The sequence below is a fragment of the Neodiprion virginianus genome, chromosome 4 (assembly GCF_021901495.1).
Source record: "Neodiprion virginianus isolate iyNeoVirg1 chromosome 4, iyNeoVirg1.1, whole genome shotgun sequence".
In the NCBI taxonomy this organism is placed as follows: Eukaryota; Metazoa; Arthropoda; class Insecta; order Hymenoptera; family Diprionidae; genus Neodiprion; species Neodiprion virginianus.
Genome location: NC_060880.1, coordinates 37,781,325 through 37,796,228, shown reverse-complemented (window position 1 = coordinate 37,796,228; position 14,904 = coordinate 37,781,325). Strand labels below are relative to the sequence as shown.

The 14,904-nt window shown below is 36.8% G+C and overlaps 2 protein-coding genes, 1 long non-coding RNA gene and 1 other non-coding gene across 6 annotated transcripts in view; 2 read left to right on the top strand and 2 right to left on the bottom strand.

Annotated features, from left to right (window-relative positions):
- The window catches only part of LOC124304017 (uncharacterized), a 234,903-nt gene that overhangs the window by 103,434 nt on the left and 116,565 nt on the right, over nucleotides 1-14,904 (bottom strand). The gene's annotated exons all lie outside the window — the stretch shown is intronic.
- Nucleotides 128-3,573, top strand: LOC124303983 (protein transport protein Sec61 subunit alpha). The gene is made up of 8 exons (XM_046761882.1): nucleotides 128-286; nucleotides 495-562; nucleotides 829-894; nucleotides 1,377-1,587; nucleotides 1,729-1,986; nucleotides 2,141-2,307; nucleotides 2,504-2,893; nucleotides 3,094-3,573. Exons 1-8 carry the CDS (start codon nucleotides 280-282, stop codon nucleotides 3,355-3,357), a joined length of 1,431 nt encoding a protein of 476 aa, XP_046617838.1. The 5' UTR covers nucleotides 128-279; the 3' UTR covers nucleotides 3,358-3,573.
- Nucleotides 8,980-9,059, top strand: Trnal-uag (transfer RNA leucine (anticodon UAG)). The gene has a single exon. It is a non-coding gene; the product is annotated as a tRNA-Leu (tRNA).
- LOC124303970 (integrator complex subunit 5) lies at nucleotides 9,190-13,839 on the bottom strand. 3 transcript variants are annotated; one of them, XM_046761861.1, is made up of 11 exons: nucleotides 13,197-13,839; nucleotides 12,967-13,096; nucleotides 12,478-12,887; nucleotides 12,269-12,404; nucleotides 11,465-12,134; nucleotides 11,132-11,379; nucleotides 10,808-11,013; nucleotides 10,574-10,720; nucleotides 10,266-10,406; nucleotides 9,929-10,189; nucleotides 9,190-9,798 (listed from the first exon to the last, which is right to left on the bottom strand). In XM_046761861.1, exons 1-11 carry the CDS (start codon nucleotides 13,416-13,418, stop codon nucleotides 9,577-9,579), a joined length of 2,793 nt encoding a protein of 930 aa, XP_046617817.1. In that variant the 5' UTR covers nucleotides 13,419-13,839; the 3' UTR covers nucleotides 9,190-9,576. The 3 variants fall into 3 exon arrangements, with proteins under 3 accessions (XP_046617817.1, XP_046617818.1, XP_046617819.1); XM_046761862.1 differs by having other exon boundaries at nucleotides 13,193-13,319; XM_046761863.1 differs by having other exon boundaries at nucleotides 12,478-12,816; nucleotides 13,193-13,319.

The following is a 14,904-nucleotide window of genomic DNA, read 5'->3' as shown; positions in this document are numbered from 1 at the left end:
GGTAATACGCATGTCGCTCTAGCTTGAAGTTGGGCGGTTATATCCGTCATCTGGCGGCGAATGCAAGGCAACACGGCCAACATGATCAGATCACGTGACCGCGGCGTATTGAATACGTGTCGTTGGAGTGAGCCACGATTTGCTGCCATTTGCCAGCCGAGCGGTCGACTTTCGTTTAGTTTCCGACTGCTGGCTTCGCCCGAGTGGCAGTGTTGACCGTTTAACGCTTGCAAAAGCAACGTTGTTTAGTGTATAAGAAATATCAATCCAGAAATCATCATGGGCAGTGAGTATTAAAGGATAGTTGTGATAACTAGAAATAATTTCATTCATAATATCAATACAATTTCGGAGTTGTAACCTCTTGAAATGCTGTTGTCACGGATACTCGCTGCTGTCTGTCCAGAAACCGCAACGCAACATATTGTTGATTTATCATTTCTATGATAGTCGTTGTAAAAATGTTTTATGCATATAGCCTTTTTCATTTTCAGTAAAATTCCTCGAGGTGATCAAACCGTTTTGCAGTATACTGCCGGAAATAGCAAAGCCCGAGCGAAAGGTAAGTTTACCGTTTCTATATAACCGTTATACATGCCATATTTTATAATACATAAATTGATCCTCTACGCACATACTTCCTATTATTTCTACCTACTAGATACAAATCTCCAACTATCACACATATTTGTCAATCAGCTAGCCTTACCCATTCCATATAGTAAGATATATTAATATTCTCTTCAACTCAGTTACTGCAAATTTTTCAGCATTGTACTATACAGTATTACACCTAAATCTAAGTAATTTTCCTTTTTGTTTTTGCAGATCCAATTCAGGGAAAAAGTATTATGGACTGCCATCACGTTGTTCATTTTCTTAGTATGCTGTCAGGTGAGTTTACCAATGATAAATCTTAATTGTGACCTCTGTAAAGATATCAGTATGGTTCTATTACTCATCACTGAAAACTTACTCAATTACCATCTAAATGATGTTCTACTAATGATACTGTCCATATGGGATTCATTGTCAAGATGGTTCTCCCGACAGTGGATCACTGACATACTTCTGAATGGTGCACATGATTTTGACATTTTAGGCTTAGCACAAATATCTTGTATTACATAATATTGATATTTTAATACTCGAGACTTATAGAATTCAAAATTTTTTAATTCAAAGTATGTAGAATCGCAGCAAGATTAGTGGAATGATTAATTGTTATATATTTCCATTTGAAGGAGAAGTTGTGGTTCACCAGATACTTCTCATGAATCAGATTTACTTCTTTTTGACAAATGAAATGAGTGAGTTGTTTTGAGGCGAGTGCCTCTCCTTCATAGAAGTTAATCATTTAATTATATTTTTTGCAGATCCCTCTTTTTGGTATTATGTCTTCAGACAGTGCCGATCCTTTCTATTGGATTCGTGTTATTCTTGCCTCAAACAGAGGTACGTTGATGGAATTAGGAATATCCCCCATAGTTACATCCGGTTTGATTATGCAACTCTTGGCTGGTGCAAAAATTATCGAAGTTGGTGATACCCCTAAGGATCGAGCACTCTTCAACGGAGCTCAAAAATGTAAGTGGAGTTCTGCAATACTTTTTCCAATTACGAATGTAACCTGAATCTGCACGTCAAACAATTTGGTACTTTTGTACATTAGTGATACTATCAGTTTTACAATTGAATTTCACATTTCTCTTTCTTATCACTTTTCAGTATTTGGTATGGTAATAACAGTTGGTCAAGCCATCGTTTATGTCATGACTGGCATGTATGGCGATCCTGCCGAAATTGGTGCTGGAGTTTGTCTGTTGATTATCATCCAACTATTTGTTGCCGGTTTGATTGTGTTGTTACTCGATGAGCTTCTGCAGAAGGGATATGGTCTAGGGAGTGGTATTTCTCTCTTCATTGCCACAAATATTTGTGAAACTATTGTATGGAAAGCATTCTCTCCAGCAACTGTTAACACTGGTATGTATTACATTTTTTAAGCATTGCACAAAAATTTATCTCAATGAGTCATTGTTTCAAATGAAAATTGGTGAAACAGTTTCTCGGCGGTCATATATGAAAACTCAGACAGATTGCTTGATGATTGAACTAATTTATTATTTTCTGTTTCCAGGTCGTGGTACTGAGTTTGAAGGTGCGGTCATTGCACTCTTCCATCTCTTGGCCACCAGGCAAGACAAAGTGCGAGCTCTCCGCGAAGCCTTCTACCGACAGAATCTTCCAAATTTAATGAACTTACTTGCCACTATCCTAGTTTTCGCAATAGTCATTTACTTCCAGGTAAGCTTTCACTTTCTAAAGCTAAAAGCATAACGGGATATTAAGCCATTGGGTGGTAATCAATGTATAGCATTTTTTTTGAACACTTATTTATGCTCACATTGTTTTGAGACAAATACTCCACACATTTTCAATATTTATTCATTGACATATAAACAGAGTATTACTCACAACTATTTTATGTTTCTAATCGCAGGGCTTCCGAGTAGATCTGCCAATCAAGTCTGCCAGATATCGTGGACAGTACAGCAGTTATCCGATAAAATTGTTCTACACTAGCAACATCCCGATCATCCTGCAATCAGCATTGGTTTCCAATCTTTATGTCATCTCGCAAATGTTGGCTGTCAAGTTCCAGGGTAATCTTATAGTCAATTTGCTTGGTGTTTGGTCCGACGTTGGCGGAGGTGGTCCTGCTCGCTCGTATCCAGTAGGCGGGTTATGCTACTACCTATCTCCACCAGAATCTGTAGGCCACATTGTTCAAGACCCCGTTCATGCCTTTCTCTACATCTTATTCATGCTTGGATCATGCGCGTTCTTCTCCAAAACGTGGATTGAAGTCTCTGGAAGCTCTGCCAAGGATGTAAGTATTGTTGATGCTTTAGAAGATCTTCAAAAATTGAATATTTAATACCCATATATCACGTACACTAATCAACAAGTAGTAAACCATAATTAAATATCTTTTTCGCGTATTTCGACGTCACAGTTACATCAACTTTCAGGTTTTAGATATCGGAATAGCTGAAAAAATGTTGCGAATTTAATTATTTTACATTATAGGTCGCTAAGCAGCTCAAAGAACAACAGATGGTGATGCGAGGCCACAGAGATAATTCGATGATTCGTGAGTTGAATCGTTATATACCTACCGCTGCAGCTTTTGGAGGTCTATGTATCGGAGCTCTCTCTGTTTTGGCCGATTTCCTGGGAGCTATAGGTTCTGGTACTGGTATTTTGCTCGCAGTGACGATAATTTACCAGTACTTCGAAATCTTTGTGAAGGAACAAAGTGAAATGGGCGGCATGAGCACGCTACTATTCTAAGCTATAACCGCTTAGGTTTGGGGCGTAAATTTTTAAAACCTCACAAGAACTGAATAATAATTTATTGCCAACAAAGTCCAGTCGGCACTGCCCGCTCTGTTTATTGTTTAACCGTGGGGCTTATTGCGTAAAAAGTAAGGGGCTGCATTACCCGAAAAGATGGTGAAATATGTATGTATATTTACAGATTTCGTATTAAATTATTAATTGATAGAACTCTGTATTACGTGCAATTCTATTTACCTACAGTGCGCGTGGTGAAAATTCAGGTAACTGAATTAAACAATGAAATACCTAAAGAAAACTAAAATTATATTGCATATTAATTGCATTCGCAATGTACTGTAACGCAAAATTTTGATACCCTCAGATAAGGACTTACTGTTGACACTTTGGCGCGGTTCTCCACTTATTCTGAACATTAAACTATAAAAAAAACAATTACGTTGGGTGCCAGACGCGTTAGCGTCGATTTTCAAACAATAATACGAACCAAGAAAAATAATGCGAAACCATATGGAAAATAACTAGAGAACCCGTTGTATGGCTGGCTAGGCTCAGGTACTCACGAACTGGTAGAGTAACGGTATTCAAGGTAGCTAACGATAATTACAGAATTAAAGAAAATAATGAAATAAAGAATAAACTCAAGTAGGGGAAAAATGAACAGGTCAATCAGTCATATATTGTCGAGTAGGTTACAGGGTTAAGACAGGCAAATGAAATGGTATGGATAGCGGTAGTTAATAAAATAGGCAATAATTGTTCACCAAAATTTCGATAGAATAGAATTAAATGGTAGCTTCGAAACGAGAGACGATAGGTAACAGTGAAAAATGAGCGTAGGTCGGGAGAAGCGATATAACGCAAGAATTTACTTGAAACTACACATCACTGGGCGACGTGATCTTACCCAAGTTGCAAATGACGCTACGCCAATCATTATTTTGTCAATTAAAAAAAACGAAAGTGCGAACTTTATTGCATTCGGTAGAAAACAAAGTAATGATAGATCGGGACATAATAACGGAAGAATACGACGAATTTACCATAGATTCTAACCAGTACGAAAGATTGACATTCATCAATAATTTACAAAATCGGTAGGGTAAATGATCGACTAGATTTACGATCAAGTACGATAGATAATTTTCGGGAGATTATTCATAAACGATTGAATCGATAATTTACAATAGTTACGAAGTTTACAATAGTTCTGAAGAATTATACAATGAATTCTTAAATATAACTTTCGAGAGAATACAAAATTACGAGAGAGTGAGAAATTCAGAGAGTTCGCAAAATAAAGAAATACACTAAATACACCTCAGCACATACTCAGTAAGAATAATACGCAGAACTTAAATTAACACGGAAATGCGATACTGCAGACAGATACAGAGAAAAGAATAACAAGCAAAAATAATATAGGATTGCCAATAGCAATAGAAAAAGATGCAGTAGTATTTAGAGGCTGATTCTACTCTTGGTTATACTCTAAGGAACTCGATATATGATACAATAGGCAGGAAATAAATAAAAATATAATAAGCAATAACAGAAATAAAATATAAGACACACTACTATTACAAAAAATTATGAAACGGAAGATAAAGCCAATAGGGCTCAAAATACGATGGAAACTACAGAAGCAGACTAATAGAAATTCATAAATACAAAAGAATTAATTATTCGGCAGTTACGAGGTTGCTCAGACACGAAGATTATTAATTACTAAAATCATGCAGTTACACGGCGGCTTACCGCAACTCTAAGCCGTGGACCATGATTCACACAAAATCGGCATCATACGATGCAACCAAGAAACGGTAAATACAATAAGAAAAAGAATAGAAATTATAAGCAACTTCGTAACGATACAATACAAAGGCAGAAGCCTTACCTTAGGGGATGACCTCAGGTACACAACATTGAAGTTACTTAAATACAAACTTATACCGAACAAGGGAAAACAGGAAGGAAGGAAAGAACTTGAATTTACAGGAAGAATCTAACGGCAGAGCAAAACGATACTAATAATGAAACGGTAGCGATAGAGGAGGAAGTATCGAGAGTTAAATCGGGAGGATGCGTAAACTCGTATCTGTCACTCAGCGGGTCAAGCGTAGAATTGCGTAGATAGACGGTGGTCAGAGTTCGGCTCGCCGATCTCGCCGCTGTCGTTAGGTGATTCTTCTTCCCTTTGATTGGTTGGTTGACCCCCACCGCAAATAGGCCATCCCCAGCCATCCCCCTGTGGCGAAAATCGGTTACGGCGTGGTCATGCGTTGTCGAAGATTACCGCTGGATGTGGCGTGATGTGCTGCTCGTGATTTCCTCGTTGACACCAACTCGTACAATTTATTGTCCAGGTTGCCTATCATTGGGGACTCCTTTAACATAAGCATACGCAGGGAGCCTCTCGGTCAAAGTTACCGAGCGGAGAGTGACGCCTCATTGTTCACATCCACCGGTTTCGTTGTATTAGTCTAGTCGATAAGCTCAAAATGGTCTAAAATAGAGATACTGCTCTTAAAATTATGTGCGATAGCTCATTGGATTCGGAATGACGCCTAGACAAATGTGCTAAAAAAGTTTATCAGCACATAAAAAATTGCAAAAGTTATAAACAATTAAAGACGAAAAAAAAGTATTTCGTTTTTCGCCAATATCTCATTGGCTATTCATATTTCTGAAATTTTTTCTTGTTACTTTATAGAGGACTGTCAATTATGATTTTTAGATGAAAAATAATTTCTTAACTAATTATTTAAACAATAGAATTATAAAAAAAAAACGATTATAATCAAGTAAAAATTGTTGCTAAGAAATAATTTTTTTTTCAAAAATCATAATAATTATAATATAATACAGTTGTCAAAAAAAATGTTGAAAAAATATTCAAATAATCAATTTGTTTGTAAAAAATTTATGAACAAATAGCGGAAAAAATTTTTTTTGCAAATAAATTAATATCTTGTATTAATAAAAAAACGATAATATCATGATTAAGAAAAAAAAATTTTTTTTAACAGTATTACTTGGATTTTTCAGTTTTTGTTCGAGTAAAAAAATTATTTTAAACAAAGTATGAATATTTCTTCAACTATTATGGCGTGATATTGTTGAGTATGTATATAAGAAAGGCTCCACGAAGCGAAATATTTTTGCGACAATTATTTAAACATTTTTTTTCATTTACAATGAAGACGGAAGTTCGAGAAAATTTTGTTACTTAACAATCTATTAACTTGTTTAATTAACTTTAAGTAAAATTTCCAACGGGGATAAATTTTTTGAAGTGTTCAAAATACTCCATAATTTTTTCAAATTTTTAAAAAATATTCAATACCTTAAAAAAATTAATCAATGCGTCGTACTCGCTTTTGACCCCGCGCGCCTGACCTAAAAACGAAGAGCGGAGACCCATTTTCAGCGTTAAATAAAAATTATAAATAATGGAGATAGAGTTCCGGGAGTTGGGACTTTTTTATTGGAAATTTCCTCCTTTTTAAGAATCTTTTTTTAAAATTTCAGAAATATGAATAGCCTATGAGATACTGGCGAGAAACGAAATACTTTTTTTTTTCATCTTTAATTGTTTATAACTTTTGCAATTTTTTATGTGCTGATAAACTTTTTTAGTACATTTATCTAGGCGTCATTCCGAATCCAATGAGCTATCGCACATAATTTTAAGAGCAGTATCTCTATTTTAGACCATTTTGAGCTTATCGACTAGACTATAATGTATAGGCAGTGGCCGGCTGCCCATAATATCGAGGAGATCATGCAGTCACACGGTGGCTTACCGCGACTCTAAACCGTGGACCATGACTCACATGATTAGTCCTTGCTAATAGGAAGGTTGCGTCGATCCTCGGAACGAGGGCCTTATCAATCTGGACGTAGTGGTTTGGGGTCAGTCCGGTACCAGGCCGGTAACTCGGAAGATGGCAGGCTACGGTCTGCCCTGTATGCCATCCTTACGGCATCCGATAAGGCGGGCGGCTGGATTCTCCTTGAGGAGTGGTGCCCTCGGCTGTCGGGAGGAGTTTGACCTCCCTGTTCACCGGCAGTCGAGGCGATACGAGAGGTTCGGGTGAATGCTATCCCAGGTGTTTAGAAGTGCACCAAGGTAGCCAGTGTGGTATTATTAGATCGTCGGTAGGCGAAGTCGTAGAGAGCTGGAAACGGTAGATATCGGTAGCTGTTGATCCCTCAGTGGCCGGGATCGTTGTCGTCCAAGTGCCTTATCAGCGTGCGCCGGAGCGCGAAATACAGAATTTACAAAGAAAGAATTAGTTACGAGTAGGTATTGCCTATTTTGTATAGAGTTCGGTTGGAGTACCCCGCTGAGGACGCGTTTCTAGAGATTTCCTTTGGTTGTGTGCCATTGTGACGGGCGACTCTAAAACGCCACGTTACAGTACGTATGAGATTTGTCTTTATTGCTTCGCAATGTTAGGATAATGGACGAATTATTACTGGAGTATAGCAGTGACCCTTCATTATAATCATTGTCTTGACAACAAACAGAGCGGCACTGAAGACTAGGTGCGTGTGTGAGTGAGAGGCCACATCATGTTTATAAATATTAGAACATTGAATGCAGTGTAATAATTTAGACAGGACGAGACACCCACCTAGGTTATTCGTACAGTAACTGAACAAAACGTGTTCGCTCATCTTAGGTACCATCATTCCTGTATTATCATTAATAATACGATATCAATAATAATGATAATAATAATTAATTGTCTTTTGTATTTGCGAGAATGTGTTTGTATAAAATCTTGAAATTACTTGGATGCCTCTTCAATTACCTCTTTATCCAATTCTACAGACAGTTCGTCTGGAATCTATCTATTAAATACCTGTTCTGAAAAGTTATAATACAAGCTTACCTGTTACAGATGACCTGATTTTGTTTTGATAACCCTTCAGAACAAAACAACGAAATAAAAATGACTTGATCTTTTGGATACATATACATTTATCCTGCGTCACACATGTACAGCTATCACATTGACTTACTTATCTTTTTTTGAATTCTTGGGGTACAATCAATAAAAAAAAGGTCCTACAAATTGATTCTGAGACAAAAAGTTTTTAGTCCAAAAATTACGAAAAATTGTAGAATCAATTCATTTAGTTGCTCAATCAACATAAAGTCGCTGCGAACAGTAAATCGAAAGTTTTAGCCCACAAAGGGAAAATTTGTTTGTACTTTTGCCGTTTTCTTTAGCTGTTAGTCCTACATAATTTGAAATACCTTTTTAAAATTTCTTGGCGTTCAATTAGTCTGAAAAGGGTTATTTAAATCGAAGACAAAAGGTTTGTGGGCTCCAAAATTCGAAAAAAAGAAACATTGACTTTGGATTTTTTCAACCCATTTTGGGCTGATTTTAAAATCGGAAAATCATATCAGAGGACAACTCAAACTGTATTCAACAACAGCAAAAATCGTCGATCTTCAAAATTTTGGTTGTGATTTAGTTGTCACCGAAACTGTGCTTGGGATTCGTTAATTTTAAATAACGTTGCTTAATAGAAAATGAACAAATAACAACCTAAACTGCGTAAAATTAATATAATAATTTTACTCACTCAGTGTTGAGAGGCAGCGTGGCCGAGCGGTCTAAGGCGCTGGTTTTAGGCACCAGTCCGAAAGGGCGTGGGTTCGAATCCCACCGCTGTCAACGTTTTTTATTCAAATTTCTCACTTTCAATTATAATGAAATCATTGAACGAACAAGTAATGCAAGATCGAAATAATAATTTTAAAACAATTTTAGATTAGTGAATTGTATAGCGAGTGAAAACTTAAAAATCAGTGAACTTTTGTATAAACGATGTTTCTAACATGCAAAAATAACTTTTGTAATTGTTAATGGTATATTACAAAACTTAAATTAGCAGATAATTAAATTGCAAAAATATACACAGGCACTGTTGAAAGAGATTTACAACTTGACCTTCGTAGCTTACTCAATACTTTCAGATATAGACATATCACATTACGTGATATAGACATAGATATATTCTATATATCGGAGGGTAAGATTAGATTTTAATTTACTGCAGCTGTATTTACAATTCGGTTAACAATAAGATTGTCTAATTGCGTGGATTTTCAGATGCCGTCTTCTCATCACTGAAAGTATCATTGTAGATCAAAACTTTCAAGTAAACCCAAAAATCTAGAGTACATGAGGTCTATTTGCGGTTGTGTAAAAACAGAGCGGAATATAGAGCCCCCATTCGATGTATATTCGCCAAAACAATGAGGCGAAGCGTTTCTATACATCGAGGATTCAATGTTGAGGCGTCTGGATCGCGCCATGCAACATTGCTTCCTTCACTGCGTGTAAACAGGGCTGGTGATGGTACGTTTTCATGCATGTAAGCCCATATGCACTCCCTCAATACCAGATTAATCTGTAAATAAAATTGTTTTTAGTTAGTTATTGAGTGACTTCAGTTTTGCTAAGGATAGGCATCATTTGATAAATGACATGCCGTTCACATTTCTCAAATAAATTTTATGAATAATAATAGTATGGCTTACTTGATGTTGTTTAATATTAGGCAAAACATCTCTGATACTCGATAACGGAGGAGGTAGCAGCAATCCAAGAGCCATAACATTTGCAAGTAAGACACCTTCTACTGGACTCCAGTTAGCCAAAACTGTTGCAGCAATAGCTCTTAGAAGTACAGAGCAATAAGCCAGAGCAGGACGATAGCGAGCCGTCAGTTCTAGGTGTGACCACAGTAGTGGAACATCTTTGAACGTACGCCGTATTTGCAAGTCTCGTTCAACTGTTACCTGCAATCATATCACCATTATTAATAAATGCACAAAAATTTATTAAGTAAATGTTACTATCAACGCAACGCTATACCTTGGTAAATTCTTCGTCAGGCCAAGGTAGTCCGTTGTACATAACATCGGGGGAAACCAATTCCACTAGGAGCAAACTGACCATAGATATAGCATCCAAATTTACTGGATGTTGACCTAACTCTGGATTGCTGCAGCAAGACTGTAGCGAACAGGTGGCAGAGTCAAATGTTTAGCAAAATAAGTCATTTGTTAATATGATAAGTTGAATGATCTGGATTAATATTCTACTCAAATAGACTCAATGAAAGAAAAATGAAAGAAAGGTTGTTTGAAACCCTGTATCTTTATTTACTGTTATCATTTTACCTTTATTGCATCCATAAGTAGAGTTGTATTTAGAGTTATAGTTTCCTTATCGATCAGATTTTCTGGTGGTGGTTTTCGCGGACCCTGGCCTATCACGCCAGCATGAAATACAGAAGAATGTCTTTGAGCCAGCATTACACTGGTGCCCTACAACAAATAAGGTGAAATAATAATCCTGCATGAAGGACTCCATCAATCAGCAGCACAAGAATATCTCGCTTTACCGCACTCTACCTGTTTATGATTTTGTTGTAATAAAAGGATGTCTTCGGTCTGAGGATCAAACTTTACTTTCGCACCAAAATATTTAGCCGGTTCATTATATATACTTTGCTCTAAAAGTTCTCTGAGAGCTAAAACTCTTGCACATTGAGAGTAACAAGTAAGAACATGAAGAAAACGACAGACAATTTTGACACCCTTCACTTTCTTGATCACATCTGAAGAAATAAATATAATAATTGTTAATTGAGATACCCACAAATACCATAATTGCTAAATGAACAATGTGATCCAACAACTTATAATTATTTCGATCTATGTTTTGATAATGCCTACCATTTTCCTCAATGCAGATGAAAAAATATCGAATCATTGACCTAGTGAGCTGTAAGGCGAGTTGAATGCTTGGAACATAATGATCTCTATCGGGAATGCAAATTAGATTTAATATTCCAGCTATATCGTGAGCAAGGAGAGGGTTGTCTATTTTCATCAGCATACTGGAGATCTGTTGTAAATTTGATCTAACAGCACGTGTAACAATCCCCGACTTCAGGATAAGCACTTGATCACTTTTCTCCCATCTGAAAGTATGAATGTCAGAAGTTGCTTTTCAACTTCTTTCAAAGGTATACAGGATGCAGCTGCTTATGACTAAAGTAGACTTACTTCAATAGTGTTATTAGATTTTTGAACAACTGCCTTCCCTCACCATCATTTGATGCAGTTGTGAACTGCGATTCCCTGATTGCTTGCTCAACAGCTTGTGAAAAATATCCATTTCCCACAACAGTGTTTTCATTATCAGTTGTATTGATGGCAAAAGTATTTACATTATCTGTGACGAGCCTCATAAGCGCAGCAAGGTGAAATTTGGTTTCTCCTTTTCGCAACATAAAAGAAGCGGATGATACTAAGACATTTGGACTCTGTGCACCCAGAAGAGAAAGGATACGAACTGCGGTTTGAACCCTTAATGGATTCGGATTGAGAAGTAACGGAGTAATAAAGGATAGTTCCTGTTTCACAGAATTTAACAAAGCTATGTTTGATGATTGCGGGCCGTGTGCTCTCACTAGGGAGTCAATCTCCTGAAGAATTAATTCAAGTATTTCTCTACAGACATTCTTGACACTTTGAGCAGCATTCACACTGTGGTAACCAACGTTGCTTTGATTTAAACTCGTATCCAACAAAATATTCACGATTTGGGATGCACCCTGCTCACATCCCAGAGCTAAGTGAACTGTTAAGTCTATCAACGCTTCTGGTTGATCATTGAAATATTTGCACCAATCAGAAGCAAACAAAGCCAACTGTGGTATTATGTCAGGCCTCACTAAAAATAATCAGCATTAATTCATACATTTGTTTAACTACCATTTACCCATGTGTACTCGAATATTAAAGTATGTGTATTATTAATTTCTACTCATATTTTAAGTAGTAATTGTTTGAAACCAAGATAATTACAAGTTTGTAGAACATCAGTCGTAAGGGCCTTCAAGAGTGTTTGTGACAGGGATGCTAAATTCAATAGGAATGGAACTGTAGCGAGTTTTTGTGATTTGGTATTCTCATCCAGATTGATATTTTCGTCCAAACTCCACTGTGATTGGAAATTTGCAATTTGTGTTATATGAATAGAAAAAATTATTTAGTCATCTTCTTGAAGAACTTACCCTGAACAAATCAAGCAGTGCAGTCCTAATATCATTGACATGACTGCCTGCCAAATGTCCGAGTATTCCGACAACGGAATTAAGTTTTGGATTTTTAATATTCTGATCGTATCCCATGGCACAAAAATCCTTCAATCCACAGGTCAATACTCTAGTTATAACAGTGTTTGGGAAGCAGCTACCAACATGAGCTACGACCCAATCAAAGTGGGGGCTATGGGACACGCTGGTGTCCAATAAGGCTTTGATACATGATTCGGTTTCTAGGTGCATCAAGCATTGCAGACACTGCGTCGTTATGTCAATCAACGTCCGTGTCGCTCGGCATGACATCCATTGCTGAAGGAAATCGTTAATACCAGCATTTTTCGGCAAGTTACCTCGATTAGCATAATCCGATGATAATTTGCCTGAGAAAATTGTACCCTTAGTTTACAAGAAGGCTGACGATCTTTAATAAAGTAATAGAAGTGAAAGAAGTTTATTTACCGAGCAATTCTAGGGACCATGCTGAAATGATTGGTGCCCAGGCTTCTGGATTGGCATTGACAAACGCACACAAGACATTGTGTATCTCAGCTATAGTCGTTTCTTCGTGTATAGGTTGATTCTGGTTTTTCTATAAGCAGAGTCGACTGTTTATACATTTTGTTCGTTTAAGCAATTGACACCAGTGTTACGGGAAATTATTTTATTTATCGTAGTAAATGCGTACCTACCTCGATCTGCCTAACGTGTTTGCTTACGCATACAGAGAATACAGTACAAAAATATTCAAGTACAGCATCTCTTGCAGCAGGTAAATTTCGCAGAAGAGATAGAGCCGTTCTCGCTAATTCCAGGGTGTTCGTACCATGAGTATTTCTCACAGCCCCCGAAATGAACTTTCTAACCTCCGCTAGAAGGTCCTGGGGTGATAATATATCCGTGGATTGTTGCATTTTGCTTATTTTATTCACACGGTATCTTATTTCCCATCTAGAGTCATGACGAAGATACGGTCAAATTCAAAATCAAACTTGAATTCAATCTACACCATTTTATTTATTTACTATCATATATAAAATATATATTTCTTGTATATTTTTAAGTTACAGTAGGTAGGTCGTTGACTGAAGAATATAAAGACAGTTGCCCTAATGGGCTTTAGTGTGACAACCGAAAATCCTCGTGCGCTTGCGCCCCCTGAGATGTTCCAACGGTAGAGTTGAGAACTTTAGCAGAACATCAAAGAGTTACCGATTTCAACATGGTGCTGGCTGCATTCACCTTCCGATTAACTACTTCTAGTCTCCATGGATGAACCATTCAAAATGTTCAAAACGGCGGGGTTTGGGGGTATTTTGAACGATTCATTCAGGAAGACTAGAGGGAAGGAGACCGAACGCTATACTGGGAATGTGGTCTACGAAAGTGGAGAAAATTTTTATCGTTAAATCCGATAGGGGTGCTGCTGTCGCTAAGATGGGCAACAGAGAGAGAGACTGAGAAAAGAGAGAGAACGCTATATCGAACTGAATCGAACTGAAGAATACGTCAGGTCAAGGCCTTTGTCCCTTGTGCAGTTTTTTAGGTTATGTATTTGTTTTTAAATTTAGACCGTAAAATAAAAAACCTAAAAAAAATGGGACATAATGAAATTCTAACCGTCATAAAATAAAGCACATATTAAATAATAAATAAATAATAATAATATAATAATAATAAGGGCCTTCTCCCTTGTGTAGTATTAGTTTGGGTATTTGTTTTTAATTTTTTGTTTAGATCGTAAAATAAAAAACCTATAAAAAAGGGCCATAATGAAATTTTAACCTTCATTTGCAATTATGCGAAAACATCATTTCCGACAAGAATGCGATAAACAGACGCCAATTAATACTTGATTCCCTTCACTATGTTCCGAACAATACAAACGACAGACTTCACGTCCTATCTTAGGAACACGAGCGCTCGTGGCTGAATTTTTAACTAAATAATTTTCTCCACTTTTGGCTACCACGTTTTCAATACTTGCCCCATATGCGTTCGGTCTCCTTCCCTCTAGTCTTCCTGGATTCATTGAACTATTTCTCCCACCCTAACCCGGGAAGCCCAGCGCCGTTGACTATATTTTTTAAGTCAACGCCAGCGCGGAAGACGCATACCATTTTAAAACAATGGATAGATGAGAATTTTTCTAATTCAAAAATACAAGAAAACTCTAGTCATATAAAGATTGTTTAATTTTTAACCGTTATATGTCGAATTAAAAAAAATATATCTTTTACGAGTTTCAATAATATTAATATTTCGGTATACATACGTTTTCATGTAATTATTGAAACATCTTGAGCACTTTCTCAGCAACAAAATATCAGAATAAACGGATAATTATTGAAACATAACTGCGAATTATTTATTGTGAGACAGGCCGGGTGTCACTGCTTT

Bases quoted from the DNA above. Each gene is read 5' to 3' on its own strand.
- LOC124303983 (XM_046761882.1), top strand. The intron at 1,588-1,728 runs GTAAGTGGAGTT...ATCACTTTTCAG, and splicing joins CTTCAACGGAGCTCAAAAAT to TATTTGGTATGGTAATAACA. The intron at 1,987-2,140 runs GTATGTATTACA...TTCTGTTTCCAG, and splicing joins TCCAGCAACTGTTAACACTG to GTCGTGGTACTGAGTTTGAA.
- LOC124303970 (XM_046761861.1), bottom strand. From the start codon at position 13,418: ATGCAACAATCCACGGATATATTATCACCCCAGGACCTTCTAGCGGAG. The intron at 12,888-12,966 runs GTAAATAAACTT...CAATTTTCTCAG, and splicing joins ATGGTCCCTAGAATTGCTCG to GCAAATTATCATCGGATTAT. The intron at 9,799-9,928 runs GTAAGCCATACT...TTTTATTTACAG, and splicing joins CTAATATTAAACAACATCAA to ATTAATCTGGTATTGAGGGA.